The sequence below is a fragment of the Chaetomium tenue genome (genome assembly GCF_020726465.1).
Source record: "Chaetomium tenue strain MPI-SDFR-AT-0079 chromosome Unknown F5144scaffold_7, whole genome shotgun sequence".
In the NCBI taxonomy this organism is placed as follows: Eukaryota; Fungi; Ascomycota; class Sordariomycetes; order Sordariales; family Chaetomiaceae; genus Chaetomium; species Chaetomium tenue.
Genome location: NW_027117335.1, coordinates 1,931,265 through 1,943,550, shown reverse-complemented (window position 1 = coordinate 1,943,550; position 12,286 = coordinate 1,931,265). Strand labels below are relative to the sequence as shown.

Below are 12,286 nucleotides of genomic sequence, written 5' to 3'. Positions count from 1 at the left end.
GGGACCTGTGCGGATCTGCAAATCATTGTTGTTTGTGGCGAGCCGGGATGTGATCTGATCTCAATTGACAAGGGGGTGGGTGGGTGATCCGAACTTGGCCGGGGTTAGCATCAACGGTTTGTTGAACTGGTCATCACGCGGCCCCGTGGTGGACTGTGATGGCATGTCTCGGGTGGCGATACGGCTGGGTCCGGAGGTGAGATGATGGGCCAACTGTTTTTGAGATCGGAATGTGATGAGGGATGTGGCATGCCCCTGAGTTCGGGATAGGGGCGTTGGGGAGGTATAAGTATGCCCGGCTGGGCGAGGGTTTTGCGTTCGTTTGTTCATCACCACCAAAAAGCAATCACGGACTACCGCTGCATCCTTGCGCAGACAATCCATCAGCATCGCGATCAAGACATAAGGTACCCCGATTTAATTTAAAGGGCATCCATTTGACCAAACCCCTGCCAATTTGGACTACACCAACCACAACTTTCACCACCACCAAAATGCTTTCCCTCAAGACCCTCGTCGTTACAGGACTCACAACCCTCACAACCCTCACAACCACCACCTTCGCAGCACCCACCACCACCCCCAACACCCCTGCAACCCTCCTCTCCAAACGCGCCGACTACCAGTCCTCCACCGACGACGACTACTGCGGCGAAGCCAACCCGCAATACACCTACGGCTCCAACACCCCCCTGGCCGCAGACTGCAAGTCCCTGTACGAAGCCAACGCCGGGCCGGGGTACTGGAGCGTGTCGGCGGCGGAGACGCGCTCGCTGGACAGCAGCGCGGACCGGTGGACGCGGCTGGCCGCGCAGGGGAGCTGCGCGTTCGAGGTGCGGCTGAGCCGCGAGAATGATGGGGAGGGGAAGGCCGGGCTGGTGGAGTATCGGTTTGGTACGAATGATGTCGCGTTTTATATCAAGTCGCATGCGGGGAGTGGGGCGGCGAGGGATGGGAGGGTTGGGGTGAGCAGTGGGGTGTGGTGTCGCAGGGAGAAGGGCGAGGCGCAGGTGAGGGTGGATTGGAGGGTGGTGAAGGCTTGAGTTGGGATCGAGGAAAGGGGAGTATTGGTATTGGAGGGGTGAGGGTTGGTATTCAAAAGGACTGGATCTGGTGGGGATGGGGTACCCGGGACTGGCCGGCCAGATTAACTCAGGGGTTGATTACCCTGGTATTACCTAGACTGGGTCTGGCTGGGTTAAACGCCAGACCTAAGTAACAAATGGACTCGCCTGGGGTTTTAAACAAGAAAATCCACTTGTTGATTGAGTGAGGTCTTCTATTGAGTTCAATTTCACTCACTCTTGAGTAGCAAGGGGTGGTGTGCCCACATCAGCTGCCTGAGCCAGGGCCCCTTTCACCGATTAGCGTCCATCGGCCCATACGTCATATTCACTGAGATTTGATCTTACTTTTCCTCCTTGATATCAGTCGGCGGTGTGTTTATTTCCACAGTCCGTCTTACTTGATCCTGCGTTTTCCCCACAAGCAACAACCAACCAGCGGTGCTGCATCGCATGCAAGTCACGTCCGGTCCTTGGCCGGCCTGAGTCACCCGGGCGAGCTTGCATCTCGTGTTCAGCGGTACGCGACGCGATTCTCCTTCCTGGACTAATATTGTATAAGTTGAGACCTTAATTCATCTTCACACTTTTACCCCAGTCTTCTGTCAACTTCGCTTCGGCAAGTCCATCAACCACCCCTCACGCTCCACACTCACCCACCATGGCCACCGAACCCCTCCCCGCCCTCTCTGCCCGCGCCGTGGCCAGCTGGGAAGACAACGCCGCCTACTGGGACAACAGCATCACCAAGCACGGCAATAAGTATTGGCAGCGGCTCCAAGAACCATCCCTCGCGCGCCTTATCGGACCCTCGCTACCCAACGGACAGGCCAAAGAATGCCGAGCCCTTGAGTTGGCGACGGGCAACGGCTTATGCGCGCGCTGGCTCGCCCACCGCGGTGCTTCGGTCCTCGCCACGGACGCGTGTGAGAACATGCTGGCGCTGGCGAAGGGCCATTGCGAGCCAGGCACGCCCGAGGAGGGGATCCGCTTCCGCAAAGTGAATGCTACAAGCGAGGCGGAGCTGGGGGCGTTGGCGGCGGAGGGGCCGTTCGACGTGGTCTTGCTAAATATGGCGGCCATGGATATCGCGGACTTGAACCCGCTTGCGAAAGCCCTGCGGGGGCTGTTGAAGGAGGGTGGGGTGTGAGTCCCCCCGATAGTAGGGAGATGGGCTGGACTGACGTGTACGTGTACTGAGATGCTGGCAGATTTGTGGCAACGCTGCTGCATCCCGTCTTCTTCACTTCCACCAATACGCGGAGTATTGAGATGAACTATGATCCTGCAACGGGCGAGTACGAGGTCTCACGGGGCCGGATGATCAGGGAGTACATGTCGGTGCCCCCGGCGCTGGGCATCGCCATCCCCGGGCAGCCGGTGAAGCAGGTCTGTTCAGGTAGTCGAACACGCAGACGTTCGTCACTGACAATGGCAGATTTACTTCCACCGCCCAATGCATGAGCTGTTCGGCACCTTTTTCAAGGCCGGTATGGTCATGGACGCCATGGAAGAGCTGGCGTTCACCGAAGAGGATGCGGAGCCGGACAGGGTTGAAGCCACCACCAACTTCCCGCAGTTGCCCGTCATTCTGTCGTTTCGCGTGCGGTTTCCGTCGAATTGAGAAGTATAAAAGAGCAGGGAGTCCATCGTGAACAGATGGGAGGAAATAAGGTTCAATGGTGTCTGCAAGCTCAGGGGTCATGGGACTTTTAGATAACAAGTTGACTACCACATGCGATGCGCGATGCTGTCTCTGAACCCGGCCGAAAAACATCGCTACCCCCCCCCCCCCCCGGCGAGCCCTCGAAAACGAAAAAGGCGACAACTTGAATGTTGCAGGCTTTAATTGACTGACATTCTAGAAAGGATTGGATTGCAGTCATAAATAAGTCCCTCAAGGCGTTCGGGGTGGCGATGTTGGGATCATCTCAACTTTCTCATTCCCAAGGAACCTTTTCATAACAGGAGGGTTGTAACAGAAAACGCAAACTAAGAGAGATAGCTGTCCACACATGTGCCGGGAAACACCGCACCCCTTTCTATGTATGCTATGACAAGCTCTAGCAAAACCGCACAGCCTACAACTGAACTCCCTTCTCCGTTTCCTTTCCCACTCATCGCGTCATATGCGTCGTAAACCACCACCCTAAACTTCTCAACCTTTCCATCCCCCCGCCCAAGTCCATTGAACCTAACCCACCCTCCGCATAAATTCACTTCCCAAACCCCCGACCAACGCCCCCCCAACCAGCCAATACCCATACTTAAACCACCACCACGTACTCCTCGCATCCCTCAAATCCACACTCCACACCATCGCCCCCAACGCCGCCGTACACCCCCCCGGCGCCAGCACATAAAACACCCACCCCGCAGTAGCAGGTAAAGACAGTCCACAAAGCACCAAACACCCCGCCAACGCACCCAACAGACCCCACAGCGCGGTCTTGGTGTGGCGCAGACCGCACAGCACGGCAATGCTGCCGAGGTGGAGGCGCAGGTCGGCTTCAATGTCTTCGGCGGCGTAGATGGTGTCGTAGATGGCGGACCAGAGGGCGGAGGCGGTGAGGAGGGAGAGGAAGGGGAGGGAGAGGGTTAATGTTGTGTTGAGGGGAGGGGTGGTGAAGGGGAGGGTGAGGGGGAGGGTGAGTGTGGGGGAGAGGGGGAGCTGGGAAAGGGGTTGCTGGGGAAGATGCGGGGAGAAGACGTGGGGGAGGGTGTTGCTCGGGTGCAGGCGGATGATGTCGCCCAGCGCGAACGGCTCGCAGCCGACGGCCACCGCGCCCATGACCACGCCCCAGGCGAGGCAGAAGCCGAGGACCAGCTGCGGGAGGTTGGTGTGGCGCTTGGCGTAGGGGTAGTAGGCGGTTGCGAGGATGTTGGGGAGCGCGTAGCGGAGGGTGCCGGCCGGGTCGGGGAACCCGAGCAGCGTGATGCCCGCGCCGGCTGCGTTGGCTGCGACGAAGGTAAAGGCTGCTAGGTGGGAGACGTCGCCGCGTGGGATGGGGCGGCGCGCCGTTCGTGGGATCAAGATGTCGATGGGTGCGTCGGCGAGATCGTCCCATGCATGCGCGGCGTTGGAGAAGAAAAAGGAGGATACTAGTAGCAGGAGGCAAGTGTACCACCAGGGGTTGGGAAAGTGGTAATCGCCATCTGTGGCATTGCTCCCGTCGCCACCGCCACCACCCCGGGCAAGAATGGCGGCGAGGAGCACACCAAACAGGGTAGGGAGATAAATCAGGATGAGGGCGGCCGGCAGGGTGAGGCGGGCGAGCTGCACATAGGGTACCCAGGACGGCGGCAGATGCGAGACCCAGCCGGTGACACGGCCGCTGCTGTACTGTACAGAGACGGAGGGGGCCGCGGCGTGGGCCGGCTCTTCCGGTTCGGGCTTGGGACGATGCACGCGCCGGGGCCGGGCCGTAGTGGTGCCCATCTTCTCCATTGCAGATGCTGGACAGGACGGGAAATAGGGCTGAAGTCTGTGCGGGAGCGGGAACTTATGCGATGCATGGACTGCCGGGGATGGGGTGCCGGACATGGACTGCCGGGCACAGGTACTACGAAGAAAGCCACGGCACTATAACGCGTATATAAGCACGACTACAAGTCCTAGTTCAGAGTATGCCTAGTGCGGAATGAATCCCACCGAGAATGCGAGATGAATCCATCCTGACCCAACCCCACAAAGGTAGGTACTTGCACAGTATGTACCTACATACGGATCGGACATCATGCGGGTATCTTCTGACCGCCGGGGACAAGCTTGTGGAAGACCCGCTTCGGATCATAGTGACGTTGGACCGCTCGGAGGCGCTTGACGTTGTCCCGCCCGTAAGAGTTAATAACGGGCTGTTGGTGGAAGGCGTCATTCATGAAGATGTAGTCCAACCAGACGTGCTCGCGCTTGGCCAGGTTTTGTACGCGCCGATGGAGGGCCGGCGCCAGACGCAGGGCTGTGGCGTCATCCTCGGCATTCCACCATCCGTAGTTGAGACCGAACCATGTTTGCGTACGCGCTTCTAGGCCCAAGGCATTGCCGCCTTTGGCTTTCCCCTGCCGGACAACGTTGGGGTGGATCGGCTGCAGAGTGAGCACCATGGTCCCCGCCGTGAGCTCGGCGAGCCGGGATACCTCGGGGGCCGTCTTGAAGATGTCGACGAGACCCGTGAACATGGACGGGCTGGGCTCGAAAGAGCTAGTGTACCACATCTTGCGCTGGACGTTCGGCAGCGGGAACATGCCCATGATCTCATGCAGCGTGTAGAAGCCCGTAAGATCGGCGGCCGGGGTCAGCTTGTAGAAGGGGGCATATGCCGCGGGACGTTCAACGGGCTTCAGATAGACCAGCGTCAGGAGCACCGATGCATTGGTCACGGCGACGTTGAGCACCAGGTTGGCGTGCAGATCCTTGTCCGCGGTGTGCTGGTACTCGTTGTAGGCCTGCAGCACGTCGGGAAGCTGATCGGGTCCAAAGACCAGCATGCCCCCCCAGCAGTCCTTAATGGGGTAGGTGGCGGCCCGGTACGATGTGACGATCCCTGCATTATCAGGAGCACGGTAAGCATGCAGTAAGCAGGGGGGTTACACAAGAGGATTTATGCACCGGGACTTGGTAGCGATGGGGGTCTTGGGGAAGCATTGGGGAGTAAAAAGGAGGGGAACTGAGATGGAACGCACCGAAATTGTTGGAGCCCCCCTTAAGCGCCCAAAACAGATCGGAATGCGAAGTCCGACTCGCTTCCACGAGTCTGCCATCAGCCAGCACCACCTCGAAGCTGGCGACATTATCACAAACCAAGCCGTGCAGGTCCGATAGGTAGGACAGGCCGCCGCCCAGCGTTAGTCCGCCGACACCCACGGGCATAACACGGCCGCCGACCATGCTGACGTTGTGCGTGTCCAGCACCGTGTAGACGGCGCCCCATTCGGCGCCGACGCCGAGCGTGACCTGCGTTGTCGACGGATCGTACGTGACCTGGTTCAGCTTGTCCAAGGCGATCAGCACGCCGGTCCGGCCGATCGATGCATCGCGGGGACTCGGTGAGTGGCCCCCGGATCGGATGGCAAAGGGGACCTTGGCAGCAGCAAGTGCCGAGACGAGCTTTTGCACGTCTGCGGCGCGGGCGGGCTCTGCCACACAGGCGGCTGGCAGCCAGCAGGACTGCGACCAGTTATCTTCGGTCAGGGCCGTGTACGTCGCATCCGACGGCAGGGAGATGACGGGGCCGAATCTCGCCTTTAGCCGGTGGCAGGTACTCGTCGCAAGCGCTTCTGGGTTTGGGCCAAAACCGAGGTTGTTGGATGCCCATTCTAAAGTGTCGAACACATGGGGGCCGAGACCCGGCCAGACTGCGGCGAAGACCACGCCGATGGCCGCAAATGCTGCCGCAAGAGCGAACCAAAGCGAGACACCTCGGGACGGGCGGATAACCTCTTGGGCCTTGACCTTGGGGCTCATCGTGACTGGTTGGGTGGGTATGACTGAGGTGAGACAGTGAGGCTGTGGGTGCTGTGCGTCCTGAGTTCTCGGGCTAAGACACGGAGAACCGGACTCGAGATTGGAAGGATATAAAGGGTAGCAGTTACGGAGCAGCAGGTCCAAGAACTCGCCTTTTAGTAGCAACCGTGTGTGACATTTGTAATCCATGTTCAGACTGGAAATGCACGAATCAGGGGTTCAAGTCGACATGTTTTTACACTCCCAACACAGTGAGAAACACGGCTCAAAAAGCACCACGCCCACGATGCACCCGGGGAATTTTGTGTTGGAAGTAGTTTAGGCCTGCATGTGGCTGAGCTATAAAAGCCAATAGTGCTACCGCACACCTGCCTCTGTACCACCACACGCCTGCCACACTTGTCCGGTGCCCCAGTGCTGTGCCGCACCGCCGGTAATAATGCAATTCGCTCTTATCCTTTGTTCTCCTCTGTAAAGCGCCCGAGTATGCTGCACTTCAGTGGCACGCCCAAGGCACAGCACGGGAACGTCTGGTGGCGATGGGATGGTTTCGGCAGCAGCCTGGCATCTGGTCTCCGAAGCCCCCAGGACTGATCATGAAGATTATGTCCCCATCTTGCTTGTGAGCATCTAAGACGAAGCAAGCGAAACTCACTCTCGTTTTCCCAAACCTGATGGGCTTTGGCACCTCGAGCGAAGCAGTCGACTAAGCCCAGCCATCAGAAGCAACAGACGCAGCATGGACCCAATCCCAGAAACGCCTGCCATTGAGCCGGACGAGGACCGCCGTGTCTCGTTGGAGGGCGTCGTTGGAGCCTTGGTAGCGCTCTCTACCATCTTTATGGGGCTCCGGATCTGGGCACGCACGTACAGCCGCATCCTGGGCACTGACGATCTGTACATGGCTGCTTGCTGGGTTCGTAATCCCTACTAACTACCTCTCTAACCATCTAGTAAAGACCATCAATACTCTTATTGGCAGTGCTAACAACAAACACAGCTGACGTTCGTTGCCCTGGGCGTCTCCGCCATCTTGATCGGCGAGTCCGGGGGCACACGGCACTTTGCCTACCTCACCCTGGCAGAGAAAGAATACCAGGTCAAGCTGCAAGTAGTGCTCCAAGCCTTCGGCATCCCCTGCACGGCCTTTGGCAAGATCGCCGTCGCCTTCACCATCCTCCGCATCATCAACCAATCCTCCGTCAAATGGCACGTGTGGTCCCTCTGGGCACTCATCATCCTCACCGCCCTAACCTCCGCCCTCGACGTGCTCCTCGTCCTCTTCCAATGCGGCGACCCCGCCAACCTCTGGGACCTGGTCGGCCAAGCCACCGGCACACTGACCTGCCTCGACAAAGCCGCCGTCTACAACTTCAACACCTTCACGGCCTCCTTCCAAGCCTTCGCCGACTTCTACCTCGCCCTCCTCCCCATCCACATCGTCTGGCACCTACAGATGCCCCTGCGCCGCAAGCTCGCGCTGATCGCCCTGCTCGGCCTCACCACCTTCACGGGCATTGCAGCCGTCATCAAGACGGTGCTGGCGAGCAAGAACCTCGGCGTGGCCGCCGACCCGACCTGGGACCTGTACGCGCTGGCGGTGTGGGCGGCCGTGGAGATCACGCTGATTGTGGTGTGCGGGTCGGTGCCGGCGCTGGCGCCGCTGTGGGAGCGGTTTGTGGTGCGGCGGAGGAAGCAGCGGAGGGGGTATCGCGATACGACGGGGGGCGGGTCGTATATGGTGTCGGAGTATAATTTGTCGAGGGTGGGGAAGCAGGATGTGGGGGGTTCGAAGCAGTCGTCAAGGGTGGTGGCGTCGGCGGGGAATTCGGTCGATGGGGATGGGGACGGGGATGGGGAGAGGGATCGCGATGTTGAGAGTGGGACGCGGAGGCTGGTGGAGGGGAGGGATGCGAGGGGGTATTCGTGATTAGGGCGGTGGCCTTTATTGGGATGGAGGTGTACTATTAGTTGTGGGTGGTTGTTTTCCTTTTACCGGCCTGTATCTTTTTGTTTTGTGTGTGTAAACGACATTATGATGCTCCAGCCAGATACGTATCTTCCCCTGAGCTTGGAAATGGTTGAAAGACAAGGTAAACAATAAACGGTTCATGATAAATGGTTAGGTAACCAGGTAGCTACAATACATAATACCCAAATCAATTTCAAGTCCACCACTGCATCTCACACCACCCCCTGATTATCAGCACCACACCAACCCGCGCCCAACGCAGCACCTTACACCCCCCCACTCGCACCGCCCTCCCTCCTCACCTCCGCCAGCGCCGCCTGCACATCCGCCACCCTGGCCAGATCCCGCAGCGTTTCATGCCAGACCCTCTCCGTTGTCGCCCTACCCTCAGGCGTGTACATGTCCTTGTGGAAGGGGTGTAGTGCCCAGTTGACGACAAATCCGCCATGGCTCTCCTTGCCCTGCACGAGCACCGCGTCCAGGTAGGTCCACGCGCCCTGCTCGACCGGGCGCGCTAGCAGGGTGAAGATCACCCACACGAAGGCTTTGGCAGGGAGGGGGAGGCGTCGGCCGACTTCGGTGCCTTTTACCATGCCTGTAGCAGCGGGTTAGTATTGTGGTTGTGTTGATCGGTGGCGCACAAAATGGAGAGAGGGGTAAGGGGGTGATGTACCTGGGTCGACCGTGTTAACGATGACGTGGTCTGGGTCGACCAGCTCGCCCAGCTTCTGGGTCAACATCAGGCCAAACATCTTCGCTGTGATCTGGCGGTGCTGGGCAGCCACCATGCCCCAGGACTTGGCGTTGCTCGGGTCATCGAGCCAGGGGAGGAGCGGGTCCTTGTCGGTAGGGGGGAACGCCTCGGTGAGCGAGAGGTTGGACCCGACGATGGTGAGGCGGCCAGGGCCGCTGCCGTGTTTGGTGCTACTGGCTTTGAGGACGGGGAGGAGGAGTATGGCGAGCAGTGCTGTGGAGAGGTAGTTGACTTGCAGCATGGCCTCGTGCCCCTAGAGTACCACGTATGTTCGTTAGGTCCGGAGCGACATAGGCAGTGGGTGCGGCAACGCCGCTAAATCCCAAAGGGGTTCTAGCGCCACTCCTACTCTTACACCACTTCTACTCCTACAAGCTGTAGTACATACGGGCGGAAGGGTGCCGGGTGGTGTAAAACAAACTTACATTCTCGGTCACACGCCACTCAGGCGTCGCAAACGCGGCGTTTAGAATGACCATATCCAGCCGGTCAGCGTCATCAGCGCAGCGTGCGGCAAAAGCGCGCACCGAATCGTAGGATTCCTGCTCGACCGTCCAGACATCGACACGTGCTTGGGGGAACTTGGTCCGCAGCGCCGCCGCCACACGCTCGCCTTTTGGGCCGTCGCGGATTCCCATGATTAGACGCGACAGACCGAGCGCAAGCAGCTGCTCACCAGCTGACCGGCCCAGGCCACTGCTGCTGCCTGTTATCAGAGCTGTCTTGCCCGCGAGTGTCGTTGATGGTGGTGGTGGCCGTGGTTTGGTCCGAATTTGTGTTTTGATGAGCAGTGATGCTGGCGACACCTGGGCCGGCGGAAGGGAGAGTGACGCCGACATGACTGTGGCTTGTGAATACCACAACTAGAAAGGACACCGGTAGCCGTTGCTGTGTAGTTCTCCAAGGACTTGGTGTGTTTACGTTTGGTGACAAAATGTCGGCAGGATTGACGACTTGCAAAAGCCGATTCGGATTTCCATCACCCTTGGCAATTATTCGCCGAGGGCGCCTTTGAGCGCCAGTTGGTGTTACCAGGACATCCAAAGTGTCAGCACATTAATGGTCGGTCTGGAACCTCCATGCCTGGAGCCTGCAGGACAGCGCTGCAAACAACCTAATCCTGGGCAGTACTCGGCTGCGCGGTACCCAGTGCGTGCAACCGCTTGGCCGCCGTTTGAATCCCTTAATGTCACTGTGAGATGCACGCCACGGCTCGTTGACCCCCCCGTTACTGCCTAGCCTGTCAGTGATTGCCGAGCCCGGTGTGATAGGATGGTGTGCTTAGGGGCTCGGACATGCTAAATTTAAGGCGTCTTCAGTACGAGAGTACATACATGTATGTACATACAGACATACTGCGGCGACGTTGCGTTACAAAGAGGAGAAAATGAGGGGATGAGCGGCGCAGACCACGGTAGCGTTCCTTCTGTCCAAGCATTTGAACTTTAGTATCTATGGCGCCCATAATTACTGGGTAAAGCGGTAACCTTCCCCAAGGACCTCCAGCTTTTAGATGTCCAGCGTCAAATTTATTCTCCCGTGGGACAGCATCGTCTGGATATTACCCCATGTCCGTTAGCCCTGTCATTGGTCATACAGTTTCTTGTCATCACTGTGCCATTTTGCCTGGGCCTCGGGCTTTATTTCCCAATTTGGCTCTTGTTTCGTATCAAATTATTTCGGTTTTCCCATCGATTGCCGTTTGGTTATCAATATCACTTCGAGGCACTTGACTTACTCAAGATTTCCATCCCCGCCCCCAACATTTACCACCGCCAAAATGCCAACTGGAAGTGATGCCAGGCTGGGACATGTCGTTCTACCCCATGTGATTGAAGAAGATGGGAGTCTGTCAATATCAGCGTAAATCTAACCCTGTTTGTCCCGAGTCCAGTCACCATTGTGGTAAAACCTTTGCCATGAATCGCAACATTTGCTAACCCTTACCCCAACACCAGACTCGGAGGGGCCATGGTAACCCGTGTCCTCCCAGAAGCCACCGCAGACAAGACCCGTGAGTTTCACTTTGAGGTCGTCATCCACCCGGACCACCCACGGTTGCGTGGTCTTCCCCCGCCGCCCGCCCACTTCCACCCTTACCAGGAGGAATACTTCCACGTCGTGCAGGGCGCCCTCGGTGTCGAGCTCGACGGGGTCGAACGCGTTCTCCGGCCGGAGGACGGCGAGTTGGCCGTCCGCCGCGGCGTGAACCACCGCCTGTGCTTCCCCTCCGGTGAAGATGCCTCGCTGGGTCCGATCCGCTTCTACGTTTCGGGCGAGAAGACCGCAACGGCGTTCGCGCTGGACTTGACCTTTCTCGAGAATTGGTACGGCTACCAGGAGGAGGTGGTCATGCACGGGAAGAAACTGGATATGATACAGGTGCTGTCCATGTGGGATACGGGCGGCACCTACCTCACGCTGCCGTGGTGGGTGCCCTTCCGGTCGACCGTCTCGCTGACCATGGGCGTGGTGGTGGGTCGTTGGATCGGGGGCTTGTTGGGCTACCAGCCGTTTCACAGGTGCTGGACCACGGATTGGGATCTGGCGTGCGCCAAGATGGAGACATCTGTTTTTCAACGGCGCTTTGCTGACAGGACGAAGACGGCGTGAAGGGTCTGAGGGGCTGCGGTGCGAGGGTAAAACATGACAGACTGGAGCTTACGGCTATAGCGTATCCGAGGTACTGACTGTTTATGCCTCGCCCCCAAATTTCCCGTGACTGCCCGTAATAATAAATGCCGTGACTGAATATCTCACCGTTTAAAACCCGGATTCCGAATTCCAATTCGTATCCCAAGGTAGGTGACATCTCCGAGGGCTGATAGCACTGTGCCATCGGCAGAGCGTTTGCTTATCCACAAGAACCCTGCAGTAAATTACGCGGTTCAGCGTTACATAACTGTGTTGCGGTGATAGAGGTCTCGGCCCTCTCGGGTGATAGCAACGCGCGGCAATGCGGAGGGGAACCGAACATCTGATTCGCCCGATCCGACCGTTGGCATCTCGCTGTGGCCTGGTCCGATCGGCAG

General features: G+C 58.4%; 7 protein-coding genes across 7 annotated transcripts; 4 read left to right on the top strand and 3 right to left on the bottom strand.

Moving 5' to 3' along the window:
• Positions 1-494: 494 nt before the first annotated feature.
• Positions 495-1,043, top strand: F5144DRAFT_499149 (uncharacterized protein; the record flags this gene model as incomplete). The annotated part of the gene is made up of 1 exon (XM_066786312.1): positions 495-1,043. The coding sequence occupies one exon, from the start codon at positions 495-497 to the stop codon at positions 1,041-1,043; it is 549 nt and encodes a 182-aa protein (XP_066639104.1).
• A 378-nt stretch (positions 1,044-1,421) lies between these two features.
• F5144DRAFT_394635 (S-adenosyl-L-methionine-dependent methyltransferase) lies at positions 1,422-2,732 on the top strand. The gene is made up of 3 exons (XM_066784749.1): positions 1,422-2,210; positions 2,276-2,453; positions 2,503-2,732. Exons 1-3 carry the CDS (start codon positions 1,726-1,728, stop codon positions 2,686-2,688), a joined length of 849 nt encoding a protein of 282 aa, XP_066639103.1. The 5' UTR covers positions 1,422-1,725; the 3' UTR covers positions 2,689-2,732.
• A 526-nt stretch (positions 2,733-3,258) lies between these two features.
• Positions 3,259-4,503, bottom strand: F5144DRAFT_499241 (UbiA prenyltransferase family-domain-containing protein; the record flags this gene model as incomplete). Its single annotated transcript, XM_066786319.1, has 1 exon — positions 3,259-4,503. The coding sequence occupies one exon, from the start codon at positions 4,501-4,503 to the stop codon at positions 3,259-3,261; it is 1,245 nt and encodes a 414-aa protein (XP_066639102.1).
• A 296-nt stretch (positions 4,504-4,799) lies between these two features.
• On the bottom strand, positions 4,800-6,528 carry F5144DRAFT_498547 (uncharacterized protein; the record flags this gene model as incomplete). The annotated part of the gene is made up of 2 exons (XM_066786275.1): positions 4,800-5,608; positions 5,748-6,528. 2 exons carry the CDS (start codon positions 6,526-6,528, stop codon positions 4,800-4,802), a joined length of 1,590 nt encoding a protein of 529 aa, XP_066639101.1.
• Positions 6,529-7,267: 739 nt separating this feature from the next.
• Positions 7,268-8,901, top strand: F5144DRAFT_660895 (uncharacterized protein; the record flags this gene model as incomplete). Its single annotated transcript, XM_066793277.1, has 2 exons — positions 7,268-7,444; positions 7,529-8,901. The coding sequence occupies 2 exons, from the start codon at positions 7,268-7,270 to the stop codon at positions 8,456-8,458; spliced, it is 1,107 nt and encodes a 368-aa protein (XP_066639100.1). The 3' UTR covers positions 8,459-8,901.
• On the bottom strand, positions 8,373-10,389 carry F5144DRAFT_586744 (uncharacterized protein). Its single transcript, XM_066789787.1, has 3 exons — positions 9,680-10,389; positions 9,174-9,507; positions 8,373-9,095 (listed from the first exon to the last, which is right to left on the bottom strand). The coding sequence occupies exons 1-3, from the start codon at positions 10,091-10,093 to the stop codon at positions 8,767-8,769; spliced, it is 1,077 nt and encodes a 358-aa protein (XP_066639099.1). The 5' UTR covers positions 10,094-10,389; the 3' UTR covers positions 8,373-8,766.
• Positions 10,390-10,787: 398 nt separating this feature from the next.
• F5144DRAFT_394401 (uncharacterized protein) lies at positions 10,788-12,117 on the top strand. Its single transcript, XM_066784747.1, has 2 exons — positions 10,788-11,117; positions 11,213-12,117. Exons 1-2 carry the CDS (start codon positions 11,035-11,037, stop codon positions 11,865-11,867), a joined length of 738 nt encoding a protein of 245 aa, XP_066639098.1. The 5' UTR covers positions 10,788-11,034; the 3' UTR covers positions 11,868-12,117.
• Positions 12,118-12,286: the final 169 nt, after the last annotated feature.